The sequence below is a fragment of the Dromiciops gliroides genome, chromosome 2 (assembly GCF_019393635.1).
Source record: "Dromiciops gliroides isolate mDroGli1 chromosome 2, mDroGli1.pri, whole genome shotgun sequence".
Taxonomy (NCBI): Eukaryota; Metazoa; Chordata; class Mammalia; order Microbiotheria; family Microbiotheriidae; genus Dromiciops; species Dromiciops gliroides.
Genome location: NC_057862.1, coordinates 309,859,372 through 309,883,742, shown reverse-complemented (window position 1 = coordinate 309,883,742; position 24,371 = coordinate 309,859,372). Strand labels below are relative to the sequence as shown.

Genomic DNA, 24,371 nt, shown 5'->3' with positions numbered 1-24,371 from the left:
AGAAACATCTTGTGACAATTGATATAAAAGGTCTACCAAAAATGCATTAAACCCACCTTATTCATAGCACTAAGATTGGTCTTTTGGTAAATTGAAATGAGGTGATAATACATATGATAATTCTGTGTGGAATTCACACACACCCCCTCCACAGTCATTCGTATCTCTAACACTCAAGAAATTATCATTAAATTAACAGGCAAATATGACTTTAAAATATATCTAATGAGTTGCAGCCTACTGGAAACTGCTAGGTCTGCTTAATGTGAGATGCACAGCCTGCCAGCACAGCAGTTACCCTCTCACTCACCATTTCCCTTCCCTAGAGCCTAGAGCTCTGACCCTGCAAAGCCAAAAAATGCTGCTTCTGACCCAGAGAAACAACAGTTCTTTTCACCTTTCAATGTCAGGGAGTTTTGTTCTTTTTTTTTTCTTCCCACAGGTTAAAATCCTTAAAGATAAACTTACAGTTTTCACAATCTTGATAAATGTAAAACCTCAATTAAGAAGTCTCATACACACACACACATATATATATATAATTTTATATTTATAACATGGTCATAAATATATGCAATCTCTATGTGTATAGATGGATATGTATTCATGTATATATACATTGTGTGTGTATATATATATATACTCAAACAATGCAGATATTTATGTTATATAAATGTGAGTTTATACAGTATATGATTTCCTTTTATCAGAGGATGCCTAAAGATTGGGAGGAGGAACAGGCACTTAATCTAAATGTCAGTTTCACAGACATGGGCATATCCCTACCAATTTTAGTGATAACTCTGGAATTGACTATCTGAATCATGTTGCTCATGTGCACAGAGCTTTATCAGCGATGACAAAATGATTGCCAACCAAATCAAAAACCTAACTTGGTTATTCTGTCAAGAAGTCTGCATACCAATAGACAATTCCTAATGCACCGGGATGTGTCTCTGTGGAACATGCTGAGTGAAACCAGCTCATGCCTATCTCTGAAAGAAGAGGAGGCCAATGACTTGCAAACCATAGGAAACAGATTTTTCCTCCACAATCAGTTTATGACCATGAACGCAAAATTAGGGATAGGACAGAGCTATTATCTTATTCTATATTGCCTGGAAAGTTCTATAGGGGCTATTGGAAGAAATTCTTACATTAGCAAATGAGGGAAAATACACCTTTTCTCCAAGGTACAACAAAGGAGCAATTGGTGAAACAAGGGGGCCTCATTCTCTCTAAATCATAACAGAGCAAAATACCAGGCAGAAATCTAAAAGAATAAAGCCTGCCCTGAGTCCCTGATCCACTTGATCACAGACTTTCTGTGTGATTTTTATAAAACCAGACTGTTGCATTTGGGGGATAGTCCCTTTCTGGGAGGTGTTCTACCACAGTTCCTTAAATTTTTTATAGGCTAGAGTTATATAATTTTAGGGCTCAAGGGGACCATTGTGACAATCTAGACTAGCCTATTTATTTCACAGTTGGAGAAACTGAGACCCAGTGATATTCAGTGACTCAAAAAAGTACCCCATGATTATTTACAGGATCACTAGTACCAAATTCCCATATCTGGGTCCTGACTCTACTACGCATTGCCACCCTGTAAAATGGAGTCCATGACCTAGATCAGCTTCTCCCAAGGAAGCAAAGGAAGCAATTTGGAAAGCTGTATTAACATTAAGCCTTTTAATATTGAAGGTGGGTCTGTATTAACTGGGGCCCAAATGAAGACCACACCTCTGGATTTAGTTTACAAAGGTGTGTGTGGCAAGCATCTCATGGTTATTAGTCTCTACTATTCCACTGCTAGTTTTCCTGTACTGGATGAATTAAACTCATGACCTGTCCGTAAACAGTCTTGCTACCATATTTGAAATTTTATGTTGAATAAATCATGCATTCATTGCACCAAAGAATCCTCTTTTGGTCTAAAAAGAATTAGTGCAGCTTTCAGACTCACTCGTAAAGTTTTGCTTATTCACCAAGAGACTCTAATTCCTATTTCACACATCAAGTAGTAGTTTGCAGTCCCACAAAACAAAGGTACCCAGAAATAATACATTTTTTCACTGGCATAAATAATAACAATAGCTAGTATTTATATAATGCTTTAAGTTTTATTATTTTGTTATCTCATTTGATATCTCATATGATCCTCATGACAACTCTGGGAGGAATTCGATATCATTCTTCCCATTTTGCAGATGAGAAAATTGAGGCATACAGAGGTCAAGTGACTTGCCTAGAGTCACATAGCTAGTAGGTATTTGAGACAAGATATGAACTCAGGTCTTCTTGACTTTGGTTCCACCACTCTATTCACTAGGCCACTTAGCTGCCTAAATAAATCCCTGGTGTTAGCCCCTTCCTAGACTTTAGTTATTACAACCCTGACAAGGGTCCTCAGTTCTTCAGCTTGAGACCTTTAAGACAGCATAGGAGACTGCAGTGATTGAACTAGGGAGCAAAGGTTTAACAAAGGCCCTTAGTGATGATCTTGGTTGAGTACTAGAGATCAGAAAAGGAGTACAATGCTAGGGGAAATGTTCATGCACTGCTCTCCCACACCATAAATTTCTCAAGTAACACAAGCTCTGCATCTGCCTAAAAAGCACCAGGAGACAGTGCTGCAGTTAGAGCTGAGCATAGAGATCCCCTCCACTTACTGGCTCCATAATCAACCAGATCAAATCCTGCCACTTTTTAGCTCCAGAAACTGACTGAGGAGGAATCAATAGAATATCTGTTCCAAGATGGTGATCCTTTTCTTCAAGACTCCAAATAAGACAAGAACCAGAGATGATGTCACATTGTAATAAATCCCTCCAGAAGGAAGGATTCTGTTCAGTTTTGAAGCAGTTTCTTCAGAATTCTCACTGTCCATGTAACACATGAAATGAATTCAATGGAGCTATTACCAGTGAAAAGTTCATCACTTGGGATTACTCACATTGAATTACCAGCAGGACAGACCAATGAACCTGGAATCAAGAAGGCCTAGGTTCCAATCCAATCTTGGATGCTTACTACCTGTGTGACCCTGGACAAGTCACTTAACCCCCTTTTGCCTCAGTTTACTCATATGTAAAATGGGAATAATAATAGCACCTACCCCTCAGGATTGTTGTGAGGATCCAATAAGACCCCAGAGTAAAACATTTGGCATAGTGCTTGGCACATAACAAGTCTTGTATGAATGTCAATTATTTTTATTATTAAATGAGATAATATTTATAAAACACTTTGCAAACTTAGAGCACTATGTAAATGCTAGATATCATTATCATTGCTGTTCTGATAAGTACAAGGATCAATAAAGGAGTCTTACATACTTAACTACTGGGGCAGCTAGATGGCGCAGTGGATAAGGCACCGGCCCTGGATTCAGGAGTACCTGAGTTCAAATCCAGCCTCCGACACTTAACACTTACTAGCTGTGTGACCCTGGGCAAGTCACTTAAGCCCAACTGCCTCACCAAAAAAAAAAAAAAACAAAAACCCAAAAAAACCATACTTAACTACTGATAAAATACATAGAGGATAACGACATTTGATGCCGCGATCCTCTTTGTCCCTAATATACTCTATACCCAGTGGGTATGTTTTGCAGGATTAGTTAGCATCAGCATGTAATGGATAGAGTGCTTGACTCAGAGTGAGAAAGACCCTAGAGCCTAAATCTGTGATACCTACCAGTTGGAACTGGAGTCTGTGTTGCTGATACTCCTAAGGGAAACCACTGGGCTAGGCATGGCACCCTCAGAAACTGGGCTATATATGTAAGTTATTTTAATTTCCAAGATTTGAAGTTGTGTTCAAACCCTGTCTCTGACATTAATTGCTATGTAAACTTGGGGGAGTCACTTAATCTCTCACGGTTTCAGGTATATCACCTGTACATTGGAGCTATAGTCCCCCTGTCTCATAGGATTATCATGAGGATTAAATGAGAGCTATTTTGCAAACCTTCAAGCACTTTACACATGTCAGTTGCTATTACTGTTACTACACTGCTACCACAGGAGAAATAAGCATAGCATGAATGTGTTTGCATCCCTGTCTAAAAATAGCCTGTCCCTAAACCTCAGAGTTTCTGTCTGCTCTGCCTCATCTCACTTGTGATCCAAAACCTCTGGTTTTAGAGGGGGGAAATTTTAAATAGGAGAAAGAAAGTTAGAGATGTACCAAGGTTTGGAAGTATCTTGGTGTGGTAGAAGAAGTGTTGGATTTGGAGTCATAGGACCTGAGTTTGAATCCAGACCCTTCCACGTACTATTTGTTTCCTCATCTGCAAAAGGAGAGGTTTGGAGTAGGTGACTTTTTTTTTTGCAGGGCAATGAGGGTTAAGTGACTTGCCCAGGGTCACACAGCTAGTAAGTGTCAAGTGTCTGAGGCCGGATTTGAACTCAGGTACTTCTCAATCCAGGGCCGGCGCTTTATCCACTGCACCACCTAGTTGCCCCTGGAGTAGGTGACTTTTAAGATCTCTTTCAGTCCTAGACCTTGGATCCTATGACATTTCAGAGATTACTCTTCAAATTGAATGAGTTTGCAATGTCATTTCTCTCTGCTATCATCCTGTGATTTTTCTCACTCACCATACCTGTATCCAGCACCAGCTTGAGAAGGGGGCTTAGGGTCCTTTCATTTACTAAGAAGTCTCTAGTAGGAATTTCTCTTCACCCAGGTTGCAGTTGCCTAGTCAAAATGCATAAGGAGGATTTGGGTTGGGGGTGAGTTTGTATTGATTTGAGGTTTTTGCATAAGATCCCATATCATTTCAATCTGAGGCAGAAATGGCTTGAATTTCAAACTGCCCATGTTCTGAACTACAAGGAGGACAGTGGAGTTGCCCCTTTATAATACTGCACCCATCTCTCAACAGGCTGAACTTTAACACTCTTGCTTAGTACAGAAAATGTGCTTATTCACCACATGTAACAACCCTTTCCCCAATGAGTTAGTGCAAATCTGTTAAGCAGTTGTCTGCAGTGACCACATCCAGAGCTAAGCACTTTTCAGTAACAGAACATCTTTGTTCACAAAAGCTACAATATTAAGAATTCTAGGAAGTCTTTCATTTACCTCCCCTTGACTTATTAATCTTCGATCTGTCTCCTATGCCTGCTCAGCATAGACTGACTCAGTACTCATGATAAACCTGTTTGCAGTCTACATAGGGACCACATGCCTTGAAATTGATCATTGACTTATGTTATGAGCCTGCATACAAACTACCTGAAAATTATTATGAACTTAGATTTTTGTGGGGAGAAAAGCAATAAACAATCAACAACATAGCTTAAACCCAATACAAGTCTCCATAGAGTGCACATTTGGGTGGGGGAAATTATAATTAGCTTCTTTCTGCAGTGTCACTGAAAGCAAGCTCAAGTGCTGGTGTCTCGGGAGAGATCAAGTTAATTCTTGCTTTTGGGAAGGCATTTTAGCTTGTGAAATCTGAGATAAAAAATGTTAGGAAACCCAAGGGATATGTACACTTTTCCATGAAAAGACTAAGGAGCCAAAGTGTATTTCACCTAAGTGTGTGTGTATGAGTGTGTTTACAAATTCATACACACTTCCCAACATCCATAAGATTTTTCATGTTAATGTACAAGTTGGCCTTATGCCTACTTAAATCTCAGGACACTAGTACAGTGAGTGCAGTATAGTTCATACAAATTAGAATCAACATACAATCAGGCATTTATCTTTTCTTAGATCTCAGGTTCTTGACTTTTTTGTATTCCGAACCCCTGTGGCAGTCTGGGCAAAGCCTATGAACCCCCTCTTAGAATAATGTTTTTAAATGGATAAAATAAAATGCATAGGATAAAAAGCAAACCAATTATGCTGAAATACAGTTAACAAAATATTTTTTAAATCAGAGACCTCTGTTTAAGAACCAACAATTTAGGGTGAGGCATTTACTTTCCAAACCTTTCCCCCCAGTTGAAACTCAACCTTAGAAAGCTAAACATTTGTAGAGGTAAAGAATTATCATTTAAAGTCATGGGAAATTTTCAAGAAACTGTGATGCTTCTGATCAAAACCACAGGAATTAAACCATTGTGAACAGGAAAGCTACAGGGTACAGATTATTGCATTGAAGGTAAATGCAATGAAATCCTCTTACACTGAATGTGGATTGCCTGGCAAAAGAGGTGGATATTGGGGGAGGGGAGGTAATAAGTCCCTTTCTTTCTACACCTTCTCTAAACTTAAACCTGGCTTCACATTTTCCTCTCCAATCACCCTGATTTAATATCTCTGGAGCTTCACCTGCTAAATAGTACTTGATTTTCATGTAGTCCATTATGTCCCTTCTCCCACCCTCATTCCCAACCCATCCTCTCCACTTTATACCAAAGCTGCTGAATGAATTGGAGAATGAAAAGCATATGATAGAAAGGGAGAAAGGAAGGCCTAACTTCCATTACGTTTTGATAATTTATAGAAAATAAAATGAATTTCAGACACATAGGTCACAGGTTTAGAGCTAGAAGAGACCTTAGAGATGAGCTACTCCAACTTCCTCCTTATCTAAATGTGGAAACTGAGGCCCAGAATGCTTTCTCCAAGGTCACACAGGTAACAAGTGGCAAAAGTCAAGATTTAACCTAGGTCCTCTGACTCCAGATTCAGGTAATTGGGACAGCTCTTTCCAATGTACCTAGTTTGGGTGCCAGGAGTAGCAGAGCATGGAAGAAGATAAAAGGACAGAGGTAGAGAGGAAAAAGAAAAGACAAAAGATCATTTCAATATGGTGTCAAAATATTAAAATCCATCCCAACCTTAGAATGAGAGGAGGCCATGGGGTGGAGGGAGGGGAAGGAAGGAGAGGGGAGAAGTTTCACTCTACATAACATTAGTACCCAGGAGCTAGATTTCCAGTAAAATCATGAACCCTATTGTTTTAGCTGTTCCTTTCTTTGGTTACTGAAACTATGACTGAATTTTTTTCAATGGGCATCCTATATAAACAAGACCAGCCTACACAGACACCATAGTCCCAGAGCTCACAATATGAGCAAGTTTTTTCATACCAAAAGAAAACTCTTGGTATGAATGACAGCATACACCATTTTCCTTGGAGCTGCTAATAAATTACTTTGTGTTTTTACCATTATAAAGAGTAACACTGATTTTTAGGCCTTTTTCATTTCTTTGCCAGAACGATCTCTCAGTATTTAATAGTTTTTTAAAACCCTCTATTTCTCAATAGATTTTTGGAACAGGCCCTAATACAGCTGGAAGGAAAACTAAATATGGACAAATTAGTGATCAATCAATGGAATTTTCTAAGATTGCTATTCTGGAGAGAGAAATGGAGAGAGTCAGAGACAGAGACAGAAAGCTGAGCAAATGGACTCTGGATTCCAAACAGTTACAGGAAACTTGGGCTAGTGAGAGATGCCCACAGGCATTTCCAACATAAATAATTCTGCATGAAACTCTGAGGACCAGAATCTAGCTAGGATCCCTGGCCCACCACTTTTATAGCCTCACCTCATTGGGAGTAGTGGACTCATTTTTAAGAATGATCAGGTTCTGTGCACTCTGCCCACTTTGACCAGTCAGATGTCTGCTGTCAGTCACCACTGCATGTGGCCCAGGGCCAGTCTGGGCCCCTGTATTGTAAAACATGAATGTGTCACTTCCTGAGCCTGCTGTTAGACAGGCCTTGTAGCAGTAGGTCTTAGTAAGGGAGCCATTCCCCCGAACCTCAATAAAGTGAGGCTGAACTTTCAAACCATGTGGGATCCTTGCATCAATGTTGTTGTTAGCTTGTTTGTAGAGTTCTGCAGGACACCTCTCCCTGACCCCACAGAAGCCCCCACAGCATGAGGTGCCATATACAGTGTAATGATAGCATTTGATGATAGTCAAAACAATGATTGTCAACAGGAATATAAATGAAACTGTGCTCAGTGCAATAATGAGATAAAGTGTTATCTCTGAATATGTCCGAGTATTCTTTACATGTCTTCTGGTGTCAGGGAGTATTTTTGAAACCCTGTCCACTACAGCAACTGTAATAATCACTGAGGCAGACAGGGATGGCTGTCCATTGTCCCTGACCAGAACTGTCAGATTGAAAGCAGACATACTCTCATCACCCAGTTTCCGGGTAGTCCTTATTTCTCCTGTGTGGAGCTCCACTTTGAAAAGGTCAGGGTCAGAGGCCTGGGCTAAGTAGTAGAAGAGCCAAGCATTTTGCCCTGAGTCTGAGTCCATGGCTATTACCTTAGTGACCAAGTAGCCAGCTGCAGCTGTTCTGGGAATCATCTCCATGGCCACTGATGAATTGGTTGAGGTAGGGTACAAGATCTGTGGAGCATGATCATTGGCATCCACTACATATATATTGGCAGTGACTGTACTGCTCAATGGAGGACTCCCCTTATCCTGGGCCTCCACGATCACATCAAACTCCCGCAACTTCTCATAATCAAAGGAGCTGACTGCATAGATGTTACCAGTTACTTCATTTATGGATACATAGGCAGTGACAGGCAGCCCTTGGATTTCCCTCTCCAAAAGGGAATAGGTTACTTCAGCATTCTTGTTGGCATCTAGGTCCGTGGCTTGCACGGTGCATAGCAGCGACCCTGGGAGATTGTTTTCAGGGACATAGACTGAATATGCAGCTTCCTGGAAACGAGGGGGGTTGTCATTGATGTCAGAGATTTCCACCCGGATAGTCTGTTGCGAGGTAAGCCGAGGGGTCCCTGCATCAGAGGCTGTCACTGTGATGTTGTAAGCAGCCACTCTCTCCCTGTCTAGTGGACCACTCACCTCCAAGGAATAGGAGTTTCCAAGCCCATTGAGTCGGAAAGGCAGAGAAGCAGGGAGGCTGAGACTCACCCTCTGGTTGGAGCCAGAGTCCTGGTCATTGACACTCATAAAAGCGACCACTGTGCTAATCATGGCATCCTCAGACACTGGGCTATACAGATCAGTGACCACCACCTCAGGGGCGTTGTCATTCACATCCACGATGTCCACCAGTACCTTGCAGTGGCCAGCCATGGGTACAGGACCTCGGTCAGTGGCCTGCACATAGATCTGATAGGAAGAGGCCTCTTCATAGTCTAGGGTCCCACTCACTCTTACCTCGCCAGTCCCTGGGTTGATACTGAAGAGTTGCCTCTCCCTTTCAGAAGTGTAGCTGCTGAAGGAGTAAACCAGTTCGCCATTGGAGCCCTCGTCTGGATCCGATGCATTTAGCTTCACCACCAGGGTTCCTGGGGGCGAGTCCTCCCTCAGCTGAACACGATAAGTAGATTGGTCAAAGGCGGGAGAGTTGTCGTTGGTGTCCAAGACATTCACGAATATCTGTGCAGTGCCCGAACGTGGTGGGCTGCCCCCGTCCACGGCAGTGAGGACCAGGCGATGCAAAGTAGCCTGCTCTCGGTCTAGGCCCTTGCGCAGCACCAACTCCAATACCTTACTGTTCTCCTGAAGGGGCTTGAGGTCCAGGGCGAAATGCTCATTGGGGCTCAGTTGATAGCTCTGCACCGAGTTGGTCCCCACGTCCGGGTCCTGCGCGCTCTCGATATGGAAGCGCGTCCCCGGAGCAACCGATTCACTCACCTCCAGCTGGTAATCCGACCGCGGAAAGCGAGGCGAGTTGTCGTTGATGTCCAGCACCTCCACCTCCACCGCACTCACCGCCACAGGGCTGTGGGCCAGCACCTCCAAGTGGAGCAGGCAGCGGGGCCGCTGCTCGCAGAGTGCCTCCCGGTCCATGCGTTCGTTGACGAAGAGCTTGCCAGTCGTTAAGTCCAGCTCCAGGTATCGCGGGCTCGGTGCGCCCAGGTGGTTAATGCGCAGGCAGCCCGGCCCTAGCCGCCTCAGCTCCAGCCCCAAGGCACTGGCCAAGTTTCCTACCAGCGAGCCCGGCTCCTGCTCTTCCGGCACTGAGTATCGCAACGGGGAGGCCTCCGGGCCCGACAGCAGCATCGCCAGCAACAGCAATACCAGCACCGGGGACTGGAGCACCAAGAGCAGCGGGAGCCCCGCAGCCTCGGAGCCACGCCGGGGTCCCTCAGGCTCCATAGCCGCCAGCCGCCAGGGCAGCCGCGGAGCCCGGCTACTCAAGGAGAGGCTGTTTCCAGCCCCGACCCCGCCTCCGCCTCCGTTCCTGTGGCCACCGGCTCCTCTGGTGTTCTTACATTAGCAGACATCTCCGGCCGCTTCCCGTGCCGCCCGCCGCCGCCGCCCCTGCTACGGTATCCGGGCCTCTCCACCGCCACTGCCGTCCCACACCCCGGCCCCGCCCGCGCTGCTTGGGGCCTCTCGGCAGCTCCAGCCCAACCTTGCAGTGCGTGGCCGCGGCTCAGCTTCCTGCCGTTGCTACTGCTGCTACCGCTACCGCTGCCGATGCCGCTCCAGGGGGAGGGAAGATGAAGGAACAGGAGCAGAGGGGGAGGAGCGCTGAGTGGATTCAGAACGAATTCAACACCAAGACGGTGGACAGCGACCTCGAGCCGCCCCGCCCAGCCCACGGCACCGACGGTACTCAGACTCTCTTCTCTCCCCCACCGAACCAGCTCGAAAACAAATTAAATAGAAATAGAACACAATTGGAAAAGAGCCACTCCCTTCGTTCCCGTTTCACCCCCACCCTATCACACTCCCCCCCACCCCCACCTCCACCACCCAAGACTTTTCAGCCTAAAGGGTTCTTGTTTCAAGGGTTGATTTCCTGGGGTGGGGGTGGGCTGGAAAGAGATGGAAAACACCGCCCAAAAATGAACAATAAACTGGACTCTGGGCAGCAGCACACCACGTGAAAGATAGGGAGCTGGCACCGGATCTGAGCAGACCAGGGTTCAAGTGCCACCTCTGACAAGTACAGACTGAACCTGGCCGAGTCATTAACCTCTCAACGCTCTAGGCAACTTCTCTAAGACAAAATTGCAGACCAGGTACCAGGGAAATAACCCGTCCAGTCGCTATTCTCACTGGCAGTGCCTCAGAGTGAGTCTCCAAGTATAATTTATAAAAATTCAAGATTGAAATGCAACGGTCTACACTTAAAAAAAATAGCACATGTAAAGTATTTAGTAAACACTACCCAAATTCTTCAATTGCTATCATGCAAAGGGCCTAGTGATCAGCTCTGTGGGCTGGTTGGTAGTAGAAGGTGAATCTTTCTACCGACCTTTCCTGGAAAGCCTCCCAAACACTGCACAATGTTTGACGTCTGTGAGGAGAGGAAGGAAGAAAATAGAATGCAGCAGAAAGCCAAGAGCATGTAGATATATGATTACATATAATAGATATATAAGTGTAAACATATATGGAGAAGAGCAGGAGAGAGAAAGAAGGAGAAAGAGCTGAATCTCATTCCCTTATCACCAGCTGTCTGGTGGCATCTATATAAATAGTTGGTGCTGGATTTGATGCCTTTCCCTTTCAGAAATATAGCTAGCTGCTGAACGGAGTCAGTAGTACACCAGTTCACTATCAGAACTCTCAACCTCTAACATTGAACACAGCTTCTTCTTTACTAAATCTTTCCCTTCTCCCAACTTCTCCTTCTGTTCTTTTTTGAAATAATAAATATTTTTTATTTATAGTTTTGGGTTCCAATTTTTATCCCTCTTTCCCTCCCTCCCCTCTCCCTTCCCTGAGGTGGCCAACAATCAGATATGGGTTATACATGTATGATTATGTAAAGTATTACCATATTTGTCATTTTGTCCAAAAAACTTGATTAAAATTTTAAAATGAAAGAAAGTGAAAAATAGCATGTTTCAGTCTATTCCATCAACATCAATTCTTTTTTTGGAGGTGGATAGTATGTTTCAACAATAGTCCTTGGGGATTGTCTTGGATCATTGTGTTGTGTGTTTTCTGTTCTAAGTGCCACCATCCAGTCACTCAGACTCAAAGTCTCAGTCCTATTTGATTCTTCTCTCTTTCTAACCCTCTACATCCAATCAGATGCCAATTCTTGTCAGTTCTACCTCCAGAATATCTCTCATACCCATCCTTTTATTTTCATGTTAGCTGCAAACCAACTTAGTTCAGATCTCACCTCTGTCCCTGGGACTATGTTAATGGCCTCATATGCTTTCCTTCATTATCTCCTCTCTCTAAGCCATCTTGCACAGAACTTTTGCAATGATCTTCCTAAGGTGCGGATCTTCCCATTCCAGCTCTCTTCTCAAAGCTTTCAGTGGTTCCCTGTTGTCTATAGGCTTTAAGACTTTTCACAATCTAGTCCCAATATACATTTCCAAACTCATTTTACTATACATTCCAGCCAAGATGGACAACTATTCAATTTAATTCAATTCCATCAACAGTTGACAAAACTCTCCCCCCGCACCCCACCCAGCTCTATTTTTCCCCACAGGCAGTCCTTCATACCTGGAATATATTCCTTACTCATATTCACCTTTCAGAATTATCCCTGTCTTTAAAAACTCAGCTCAAGTGTGGGCCTTCTCCAAGAAGTCTTACCTGATCTCAGTTGAAATTGTTTACTTTTCTACTAATAGAGTATGAGCTTCTAGAGGAATCATAGGATGATAGATTTGGAGCTGGAAAGATGAGGGGAGAGAGGGAAGGGAAGGGGAAAAGCATTTATATAGCTTCTATTCTGTGTGCTAAGTGCTTTACAAATATTCTCTTGTAATCCTCACAACAACCCTATAAAGAAGATACTGTTATTGTCCCCATTTAACAGTTGATGAAACTGAGGCTAAGTGATACTATCAGGGTCACATAGCTAGTAAGTATCTGAGACTGGATTTGAATACAGGTCTTTCTGACTCCAGGTCAGTGCTTCATTTTTTTTTTTTTTTTTAGTGAGGCAATTGGGGTTAAGTAACTTGCCCAGGGTCACACAGCTAGTAAGTGTTAAGTGTCTGAGGCCAGATTTGAACTCAGGTGCTCCTGAATCCAGGGCATGTGCTCGATCCACTGCGCCACCTAGCTGCCCCAGTGCTTCATCTTTGGCACCAACTAACTGACAAAAGCAGAATTGGAAGGGATCTTATAGGCCATAATGTGTCATTTTCCCCCTGTTATTCCTAGAATCTAGCACAGTGTCTTGAACATAGTACTTAATAAATGTTGGACTAAATTGACCTCTAAGAGCCTGTAAAATAATCACCACAGGAGTAATCCTTCCTTAGACTAGTATTCATGCCCAATTATTTCTTTGTTTATTTATATTTTGTATTTCATGAACAGAAAATATTTAACATGCTGGTTCCCATGACCAATTCTCATACTCCTTAGAGCTTAGAGATTTCTGTTGTCACTTCTCTGTCTCTGTTTCATATTGCTTCCTCTCTAATTGTTCTAGTCCTTCTCCCTCTACTGTGGATACAGCCTTATTTCCATCCAAGACTCTCTTCTATCTCAGAATAATTATGAGTCATTATCTCTAGTTTTTCTGTTCTGCTTTTTCACTCTGCCCTTCCCCATTTCCTCATAGCCTCTTGCTATTCCATCTTCCTCAGCAGAGTTTCCTCTACCCTGAGGAACTTTTCCTAACAAAGAGAGAGGACAAAACAAGAAAACTACAAGATACTCTGGCATAGTGTATTACCTTGCTTATTAGAAGAGACTGGGAAGGCATGGAGTGTGTAAATCCAGACTCACAAGATTTCGTGTTCTGGACTTGTTGTTCACTTGTTTTTCAGTCATATCCTACTCTTCATGGACCCCATTTGGGGTTTTCTTGGCAGAGATACTGGAGTGGTTTGCCATTTCTTTCTCCAGCTCATTTTACAGATGAAGAAACTGGGGTGAACAGAATTAACTGACTTTTCCAGGGTCACACAGCTAGTAAGTATCTAAGATCAGATTTGAACTCAAAAAGATGAGTCTTACTGACTCCAGGCCCAGCACTCTATCCACTGCACTACCTAGTTGCTCATGTTCTGACCTAGTGCACCATAATTCATAATGCTTCCTTTTTTTCTTCCTTCCATTTCATTCCTTTTCTCCATTCCAACAATTTAGTTGCAGATAATCCTTCAACATAACCAATGTTGTGTATTTTTCTTCCTGTCTTTACCTCCTTCAAGGGTTCCGGGTAGAGAGCCACATCTTTTATATTCCTTTCTTTAGAACTCCTGCTCTTCCCTCTTCCTCAGTCCTCTCTAAACTCCCTCTCTGTCCCTGCATTTATTCCATTCATTGTTGCTGTTTTGAGAATTTGAACTCAAATAGCCCTGGGTTTTCAACTACACTAATGTGGACCTGGCCTATGTCCTCATACATTTGTTTCTGAAAACAAATGACATGTAAATGGAGTTTAGTTATAAACTGTCAAAAAGAAAACAACCTTTGCTTTCACCTCATTGTCTCTCCCCTAGAGCTCCCCCTTCTTAGATGCTGCCTCTCTGTGTGTTAACTCAAAGGTCTGGCTTCTGGGCTTTGATTATTCCTGACTTTGTTTAGTAGATGAATCCCTTCAAGGTGGGGTGAAAAAAGATTTTTTTGCTGGAAGCTCATAGGAACCAAATAGAATGAGAGAAGGTGTCCCGAATGGGTCCAGAATGTGGTTTCACAAGGACATAAATTAGATTGTCCCCCTGTAATCTAGCAAGATTAAAAATCTCTAGCTGTGTGACCCTGGGCAAGTCACTTAACCCCCACTGCCCCGCAAAAAACCCCCAAAAAACAAAAAACACAACAAGATTAAAAGTCTCAACTGAATGCTTAGTCTTTCAGTGCTTTTGAGGGCATTTAGAGCTGAGGTTTTTGGTTACATGTCAAACATTTCCATGAGGAATGTGACATAAAAAACTAACTTGTTTACCATTTGACTCCACATTGATTTCTCTCCAAGCACCTTCATCCAAGGCCAAGCTTTCAGGCAGGTGGTTAAGGGACAGAGTTTTTACCCAAAACTATCAAACTTGATCTCTTTATTTTACCAACACAGCTTCATTCCTTTTAGCTTTCAAAATTTCCCCATTAAATACAGATAATTCTTTCACTGTGTTAAGTTTTATCAGATGACCATTAGTGTCTTGAAAAGAATATTGGACTTGGAATCAAATGACTTAGTTCAGACCCAGAGTTCCTGATTCCAGGCTGAGAATTCTCTCCACTATACAATATCACCACCACATTAGCTACATGACCATAGGCAAATAATTTAACCTTTCTTACCCTCAGTGTCTTCATAATTTTAAAAATAGAGGTCATATTATTTGTACCACCTGTTCTGTTAGGTTATTGTGAGGTAAGCAAAAGAATTATGCATTATTATTGTTGTTATTAACATAAAACTGAGAGTAATAGCCTTTGGGAAAGTGATAGACACAAACAGAGGCAGGATAGAAAAGTTCAGAGAGAGAGATGAGTAGATACCATATTTCAGACACCCCTCCCCCCACTTCATAACTTTGCCTAGAACTAACCCTATCCTTTGAAATTGTGTCATCAAGGGTGAGGTAGGGAGAAGGATGGAGCATTTCTGTAGGAATTTCCAGAGGGCCTTTGCCATCCTACAGGGGACAGAAATTGGCCAGATGGAAACAAGAGGAGTATTTATATTTTATTTTTAGCAATACAGCATATGCGATGCCAATTCTCATCTTCATTTTAGTTTATGCTGCTCCAAAGACAGAAAGTACCCTTTCCCATTCCACCTTTCCAACATTCTATATGAACTTTGAGGCCCACATAAAGATCCATTGATATCACATTATAAGTTTTGCAAAGTGCTTTCCTTAACTGCTCCCCTTCCAATCTACCTTTCAGGCTAACTAACCCTTCAGTGATTTCTTTTGACTCTGAGCCCTAGTATTTCTGAAATTACTGAAAGGTAGCCCTTTCCCTAATAGCTTCTTCACCCTCTTACTTCAGCTCATAGCTAAATCAATGCTTACTTTGAATTATAGTTTATTACAAAAAAATAAGTCATGTTTATCTACCCAAAACAAAATAAAACACCAAAGCTAATAACTGGCAGAGGAAAGTTGCCCAATGAAGAAAAACATGTTTCACTCCAATTTTGGCCTGTAAAGTAATCTCTGGTACAGTATTCCCTGACAAACAATCTCTTTCTTCCTTAATTATATTTGTAAAACACATCCACTGTGAGGTCAACAGTCATACTGGCAATATTAATCAGAGCAGAGAAGAAAAAAAGGCAACAAGAAAAACAAGGAAACTCTGTGACCTCCCCATCATTCACATCAGTTTTTGCCTTCTCCATATTTAGCACCATTACAATGCATTTTCACTTGCAAGTGAAGCTAACTTCAATCCTTTTAAAATAAAGACACAGGTGGGGCAGCTAGGTGGCACAGTGGATAGAGCACTGGCCCTGGATTCAGGAGGACCTGAGTTCAAATACGGCCTCAGACACTTAACACTTACTAGCTGTGTGACCCTGGGCAAGTCACTTAACTCCAATTGCCTCACTAAGGTTGAAAGAAAAAAAAGAAAGAAAGAAACAGGAAATCGGAGTCTATTGTGACCACTAAGCAATATGTTCATTAGTTGAATCAGGCTTTGGCCTAATTCCCGTGGGAATACCAGCTAAATTTCATTTAAATTTGGTGCTGCTCTATGATTTAGATTCACATACTACACATTTCAAAGGAAAAATTAATGTTTTTCCTGTGATTAATGAAGGCCAATCAGATTCCCTTACCCTTTATCCATCCCACATTAGAGTTGCTTCTGTAAGCATAATGTCCAAGGAGTGGGTGATTAGAAGAGAGCATATACCAAGTGTAACAGAGTTTTCCATAAGACTCAGATATTCATCTTTAAAGAGTAATTTTTGGAGAATAGTTCTCTAATCTTCCAGTTTTATGCTGTTGCTGCTTGTCTCCTTTTGGGGTCTCTTTCAGGAGGTGATCGGTGGATTCTTTCAATGATGATTTTATTCTTTGATTCTGTAATATCAGGTCAGTTCTCCTTGATGATTTCCTGGAATATGGTGTCTAGACTCTTTTTCTAATTATGGCTTTCAGGCAGTCCAATAATTCTCAAATTGTCTCTCCTGGACCTGTTTTCCAGGTTAGTTGTCTTTCCAATGAGGTATTTCACATTTTCTTTTCTTTTTTCATTCTTTTGATTCTGTTTGACTGATTCCTGGTGTCTCAAGGAATCATTAGATTCCAACTGTCCAATTCGAATTTTTAAGGCATTGTTCTCTTCAGTCAGCTTATGCACCTCCTTTTCCATTTGGCCTAATGAATTTTTTAAGGAATTGTTTTCTTCAGGAAATCTTTGTACTTCCTTTTCCAAGCTGCTAATTCTTTGTACTTCCTTTTCCAAGTTGCTGATCCTTTTTTCATAATTTTCTTGTGTTGCTTTCATTTCTCTCCCCATTTTTCTTCTACCTTTCTCAATTGATTTCCAAGATCCTTTTTGAGCTTTTCCAAGAAGGATTTTTGGTCTTGAGACCAATTCATCTTCCCTCTTGAGGCTTCACATGTAGACAATTTGAGAGTATTGTCCTCATCTGAGTTTGTGTTTAGCTCTTCCCTGTTGACACAGAAACTTTCAATGGTAAGAGCTTTTTTTGTTTGTTACTCATATTACAGCTTTTTTTTTTTAAGTTGAGGTCTGCTCCTGGGGAACTGTTTCAAGCTTCTTGTGCTGGGAGACAGAGGCTGTGTCACTGGCTTTCTACTCTGAGGCCTCTATGGCTTGTGGATTTCTCACTGCCCCAGGCTTGCTCCCTGCACTTGTTCCCTGTGTGCTGGGATGGCCCGGCCTGGTCACACCTGTCCTGTGGGTGGTCTTCTAGATGGCAGCCTGCTCTCTCAGCTGGTGCTATTAGATCTCTCCACTGGCCTGCTATGCTAGCAGCTTGTTGAGCCAGAATCAAGGGGCCTCAGTTGCTCGGCTGTGGCCTAGAGCTTCCTGCTGACTTTTCCCAATCCCCCCAAGCTGCGCTGAGGTGCACTGCACTCCCCTTTTACCCAAGTGAGACCGACCTTTCCTGAAGTCTTCTAAATTATCTCAGGTTGGAAGATTGTGTCTCTGTCTTTTTGTAGGTTCTATAGTTTCAGAATCCATTTAGAGGCTTAATTTAATGTTCTTTTTGAGGGAACAGAAGGAGAGCTCAGGCAACTTGCTGGCTTCTCTCCATCATCTTGGCTCCATCTCCCCTGCATGTCCTTCATTCTCAAAGAGCACCATGACATCAGGTGATGTCATGATTTACAGTAAACTGGATTTAAGTGAGGGAGGGCTGTGCAAGGTCACCAACCTCACTATATCCTCCAGAGCCATCTGGGTCCAGTGGCAAGATATATATGAGGATGACTGGACATGGGCATGGATGTTTAAGGCAATTGGGGTTAAGTGGCCTGCCCAGGGTCACACAGCTAGTAAGTGTCTGAGGTGAGATTAGAACTCAAATCCTCTTGATTCCAGGGCCAGTGCTCTATCCACTGCACCACCTAGCTGCTCCTGATTTTATGCAGTTAACAACTAAACACATTTAAATCTCACCTAAGCTGTACATGATAAAAAAGAAAATGGCAAACCACTCCAGTATCTTGGGCAGGGACTCCTCAAATGGGGTCACAAAAAGTCAGACACAACTAAAAACAACTCAACAACAGCAAAAGCTGTCCGTGGAAAAACTATATCCCAGAGCAGTTATTGAAATACATTCAGACTGGCTGCTATGTATTTGGAATAGTAACTGCCCTGATGCTAGAAGCTTCTTCCTTTTGGAGGGTTAGATGAATATGAATGACATATAGGCTCCATTGTTTCCATGGTTAATCAAGAGCTGCCTAAATTTAAGAGATAAAATGAAATTTTCACTTCAACTCTGCCAGTTCTCTTTCCAATTATAATCATGTGTGCATTTATATAGGTAGTACATATATACATGTTTATATAGATATATTTCTACTTCCATGTATGAGAGTATGGACTCATGGATAAGAGCTAACCTCAGAGGTAGGAATACTTGGGTTCAAGTCCCATCCCTGCCACATACTGGCTGAGGCAATATGAACAAATCACTTTAACTGCTCATTGCCCCCAGGTAACTCCCTAAAACGATAAATTGCAGAGAAATGGCAGAGGAACTTTCTCACCAATGAAATCACATGTCTACTAGTGTGGAAATGGACATTCATAAACATGTGTGTAAACACAAACATACACACACATATCCCTGACATCAATACATGGATGCATGAAGGAATACCAATTTTTAGGAAAATATTATCTAGACATTTAGTATCATTAAAAAACAAAATCACAGCTTTCCCTCCCCAGTAAATTGGTAGTACTACTTCTCTTCAAGAGATTTCTCTGAATAGAGCTTGAATGGGGAGGGGGAGGGGAAGGAAGTGTGGTGATTCTCCTAACTTCCACCCATACTTACCTCTTCTGGACTGGGCTGGGTTAACTTGTAGGCAATTGTGGCATTCTCTTTTCCATTTAAGCTACAGGACTTGTGCTTCACTATAAGGAACCCCACAGAAAATGCTGACAAAGTTTGTTTCTTCCTCTTTCTGAAAGGTTCAGGGCTTCTCATTGGTGGTCAAGTGGGACTGGCAGGAATAAGCTATTCAACACTTTTGAAATTGCCTCATTAGCAGTAGGTCATTACTGAGGCATGCAGGGTTTCCTGTTGATAATTGTAAATAGAAAATCACAAATTCAAGCACTTTCTGAACTTATTGCCAAAGCCAATATGGCTTTTGAAGGAAACTCAGGAAGGAGCTAACAGGCACAAATGGCATTGTAGGAAGAGTGGGCTTTCAAGACTGTTAAGAATCCTACACTTTGGGGCAGCTTGGTGGTACAGTGGAAAAAGCACCAGCCCAGGATTCAGGAGGACCTGAGTTCAAATCCGGCCTCAGACACTTGACACTTACTAGCTGTGTAACCCTGAGCAAGTCATTTAGCCCTCATTGCCACTGCACCCCCAATAAAAAAGAAAAAAAGAAAAAAAAAGAATCCTGACCTACCCTGCAAAAAAAGAAAAAAAAGTTTCCCCATAGTTTCCTAATTCCTGAAGTTCTATAATTAGATATGTATTCTTTTAGCTTAATAAAGCTTCTTCCCCTATTTAAATGTAGATACTCTTAGAGGAGATAATAGTAAATTTTGTCAATTATATCTACCTGTTCAAGAAGGAATTCACCTCCTTTCCTGATATTAGGTTTGGATGACAGTGAGTATATGATGACATTGGGTATCTGAGGGGACACCACGAAGTTCAGAAGAAAGGGAACAAAGATAGGGTTATTGAAACCCAGCTCCACTGACTTCACAGTTTTGTCCTGGGCTGGTGATACTAGACAGAATCTAAAGAACTGTAAACACTGTTTTTAGTGGAACAGGATGATTCTGTCCACTAGAAAACATCAAGGATCAGCCTGACCAAAGGCATAGGGATAATATCCCTCCTCACCCTGCACCACTTTTTTTGTGTGTATGTGAGGCAATTGGGGTTAAGTGACTTCCCCAGGGTCACACAGCTAGTAAGTGTTAAGTGTCTGAGGCCAGATTTGAACTCAGGTACTCCTGACTCCAGGGCCGGTGCTCTATCCACCGTGCCACCAAGCTGCCCACCCTGCACCACTTTTAAAGCTATTTGAAATCATATATAGCAATACTTCAAAATGTTCTACAGTTTTAGAAGCACATTCCAAAGTTTTCATATAGACAAAGCCAGAAAAATGTTGTACAAACAATTATATACATTATATAAATGAAAGCCTTGTCATCAAACACAAGGAACAGGCTATTTCTTTAGCCAAGATGGGTTTATGCATATTGGAATAACAGAATCTTGAAGCTAGAAGGAACCTTAAAAATTATCCTAATTCAACTTTTCATTTTTTAACTGGAAAAAAATCCAGCCTAAAATTTGAATCAATTTGCCTGAGCATAGGCAGTTGATGCCTAAGATAGATGAAGAGAGCCAAACTAGAACCCGGATATCCTCATACTCACATTTCCTTTCCCCTGTGCTATGCCTTCTGTGGAGAATGGGGTAGAACTTTTTACATGGCTAGGTCACAAAAGGAAATGATTTACTATGACTAGATAGGATTTTGAGAAATGAGCCAAGTGAGCATTCTGTCTCAAAATAATACAGTCACGCAATTTTGTGCTGACCACACCGTGCTAATATAAAACTGGTGAGCAGATGAAGCATCCTTAAAGTGGGCTAAAATCAATATAAATGTCAGAGAAGTCTTTGATAAATCACTTATCATATTGAGATAAAAAGGGGAAGAATAGTTGTATGATGATGAGTAGCAATGGTATCACTGATAAATCCTATATTCACTGACTCCAGACAAGAGTATTACTTAGGGATTCCATTAAACTAACAATAAATGATGAAAATCTATGCATTGGTACAACTAAAAGACACTAATCTAAAACATGCCATGTTGGGATGCTTCCATTCCCACTTGTGGCATATACTGGACACTAGCAATTTTCAGGAACATATTGTACTCATAATCTTTTTTTTTTTTAAGCGAGGCAATTGGGGTTAAGTGACTTGCCCAGGGTCACACAGCTAGTAAGTGTTAAGTGTCTGAGGCCAGATTTGAACTCAGGTACTCCTGACTCCAGGGCTGGTGCTCTATCCAATGTGTACTCACAATCTTAATGTTGATCCCAGATTTTTTAAACATTATACTATGTGGAAAAGACAGTGAGTTGGATCCTCCAATATTTTGGAGGTTGTATAACATGGTCTGATTGAAGACCTACCACTACCTCTTAATGGCTTCCTGTTTACAAAGTAAGGTCAAATTCTTATGTGACATACCAGACAATTTAAGAAAAACACAATTTTTTTCCCTTCAGTTCTCTATACATCATCAGTCAAAAAGGCTTGGTGTCTGAATTATCCTGATGATTACTAACAATAAACAGAATTTCATATATTAAACAACCACAAATATTTTCAAGGCAAATTCTTAGTTAACAACCAATAGATCAACCAATAGTTAAATATTATCCTTAGCTGATTAAATAAAATCTTCATTAAGCAAGGTCTATATTTATTTACAAGTCTCTAAAATGACAGAGGGAATAGAGAAAGTTTTCTCTGTATTTCTAGATTTGTTCTTGAGATCACTTCTAGCTTCCAGTACAGTCATAGAAATATGTTCCAAAGTTACATTTATCATTGTTGGCCCATTATTTCTCTGTTGGCCCTGCTTCTTCTCTGCTCCAACTATTGGGCTTTCATCCATAGAATTAAATAAGATGAAAATTTGGCCCTAAACAATACCCTCTTTCCCAAGTAGGTTAGTGTGCCAAATTATTCATTGGGCTGAGTCCATTTGTTTTATTTCCACATTTTTCAGACATCGCTGAGATATATAGATTTTGATTAGCTGACAGAGAAAAGACATTTAGAGACTTGTCTGAATGAAGGCCATAGCTTCTCCTTTTTATAGCCTTTGTATCATTAGTTGTTCTTTGACAAAGTCTGTGTGAGTGAAAGATATATAGAGTTGCCTCATAAGGTCTTATTCCTGAACATATTTAACCAAAGATGTGCAATTTAGCTTAATAATACAGAACTATGCATATGCAAAATGAAACCTTTGAGAGGTAACTGGGTGTAGTAGTGGACAGAGAACTAAATCTGGAGGCAGGAAGATGAATTCAACTCCTACTTTGGACTCTTACTAGTTATGTGACTCTAGGTAAATACTTGACCTCTCTTAGTATCAGTTTTCTCATTTATTAAGTGAAGATAATAAAATTACCTACCTCACAGGGATGTTGTGAGGATCAAATGAGATCACACACACACACACATATATATATATATATAAAATCTCATTTGTGTGTGTGTATATACACACATATATACATACATATATACACACAAATATCTACATATATATCTACATATATAGCATTTTGTAACATTTAAAGTAATATATAAATGGTAACCATAAAAAATAAAACCTTTGACTTTGTTTTCCTCTTCACTATATAGACTAATACCTTCAATATCTTCTGCTATTCTAAAGATGCTATTTTTGTTATTCAGTCATTCCAGGCATGTATGACTCTTTGTGACCCTATGTGGAGTTTTCTTGGCAGAAATACTGGAGTGGTTTGCCATTTCCTTCTGCAGCTCATTTTACAGATATGGAAACTGAGGAAAACAGGGCTATATGACTTGTCCAGGTTCACTTAGCTAGCAAGTGTCTGAGGCCAGATTAGAACTCAGGAAGATGGATTTGACTCAGGGCAGAGCCAAGATGGTGGAGGAAAAGCTGTGACTGTCCTGACTCCCAACTGTCCACATACCTCCAAAAAAATGCCATAAAACAACTTCTGGAGCAGCATAACCCACAACAGAACAGAGTGAGACTATTTGCCAGCCAAAGACAGCTTAATTAGGTGGCTGGGATCATCTGCTATGAGAGAGGAGCTCAGCGCACAAGCAGGCCGCACCTCCAGAGACTTGGAATTTTCAGTGGCTTCTGAAACTCAGCGTATGGACTGGTGAGAGGGTCCAGTGGTTGGCCAGGGGGAAATAGCTGTGGTCTCTGCTGGAGCTAAGGTGGAGCACCCATATTCTGAACCAGTAAGCATCCTCGAGTAGCAGGGGCCCGGTCGGGGAGGGGCACAAGTATGCCAAGCTTTCAACCACAGAGAATCAGATTTCAATCAGATTTCTGCTTCCAGGTCAAAAAGAAAGCAGCCCATGGCTACTTACAGGCCAGGTGGGCTGAGAACAAACCTACTTGTACCACCTGGAATCCCCTGTAGCTTGGGTCAGTGCATCCTGGAAGCAGCACTACATGTTAAGAAGGAGTTAAAAGCCAAGAAATAGATGGTCAAGATGAGCAGGCAGAGAAAGCAGCAGACAATCAAAGGCTTCGTTTGTGGCAAGGTAGATCAAAATACACCCTCAGAAGAAGATAATAACAAACTTAAAGCTCCTACAGCCAAAACTTCCAAGAAAAATATGAATTGGTCTCAGGCCATGGAAGTGCTCAAAAAGGACTTTGAAGATAAAGTAAGAGAGGTAGAGGGAAAAGTTGGAGAGGTAGAGGAAAAAATGGAAAGAGAAATGAGAGTGATGCAGGAGGGTCATGAAAAAAAAGTCAACAGCTTGAAAAGCCAAATTAGCCAAAAGGAAGTACATAAACTCTCTGAAGAAAATCATTGCTTAAGAATTAGGATAGAGCAAATAGAAGCTAATGACTTTATGTGAAATCAAGACACAATAAAGCAAATTCAAATGAATAAAAAATGGAGGGCAATATGAAATATCTCCTTGGAAAAATAGATAACCTGGAAAATTGATCCAGGAGAGATAATTTGAAAATCATTGGACTACTTGAAATCCATGATCAAAATAAAAGCTTTAGACATCATCTTCCAAGAAATTGTCAGGG

General features: G+C 41.5%; 1 protein-coding gene across 12 annotated transcripts in view; it reads right to left on the bottom strand.

Annotated features, from left to right (window-relative positions):
* LOC122740813 (protocadherin alpha-C2-like) overlaps positions 1-24,371 on the bottom strand; it is a 275,331-nt gene that overhangs the window by 52,773 nt on the left and 198,187 nt on the right. For 2 of the 12 annotated variants that reach the window (XM_043983549.1, XM_043983552.1), the window contains exon 1: positions 7,519-10,599. The exons of the other annotated variants lie outside the window; for them this stretch is intronic. In XM_043983549.1, the coding sequence (XP_043839484.1) occupies positions 7,519-10,071 (2,553 nt within the window). In that variant the 5' untranslated portion in view covers positions 10,072-10,599. Of the gene's footprint in view, positions 1-7,518; positions 10,600-24,371 lie in introns of those variants that run through there. 12 annotated transcript variants of the gene reach the window in all.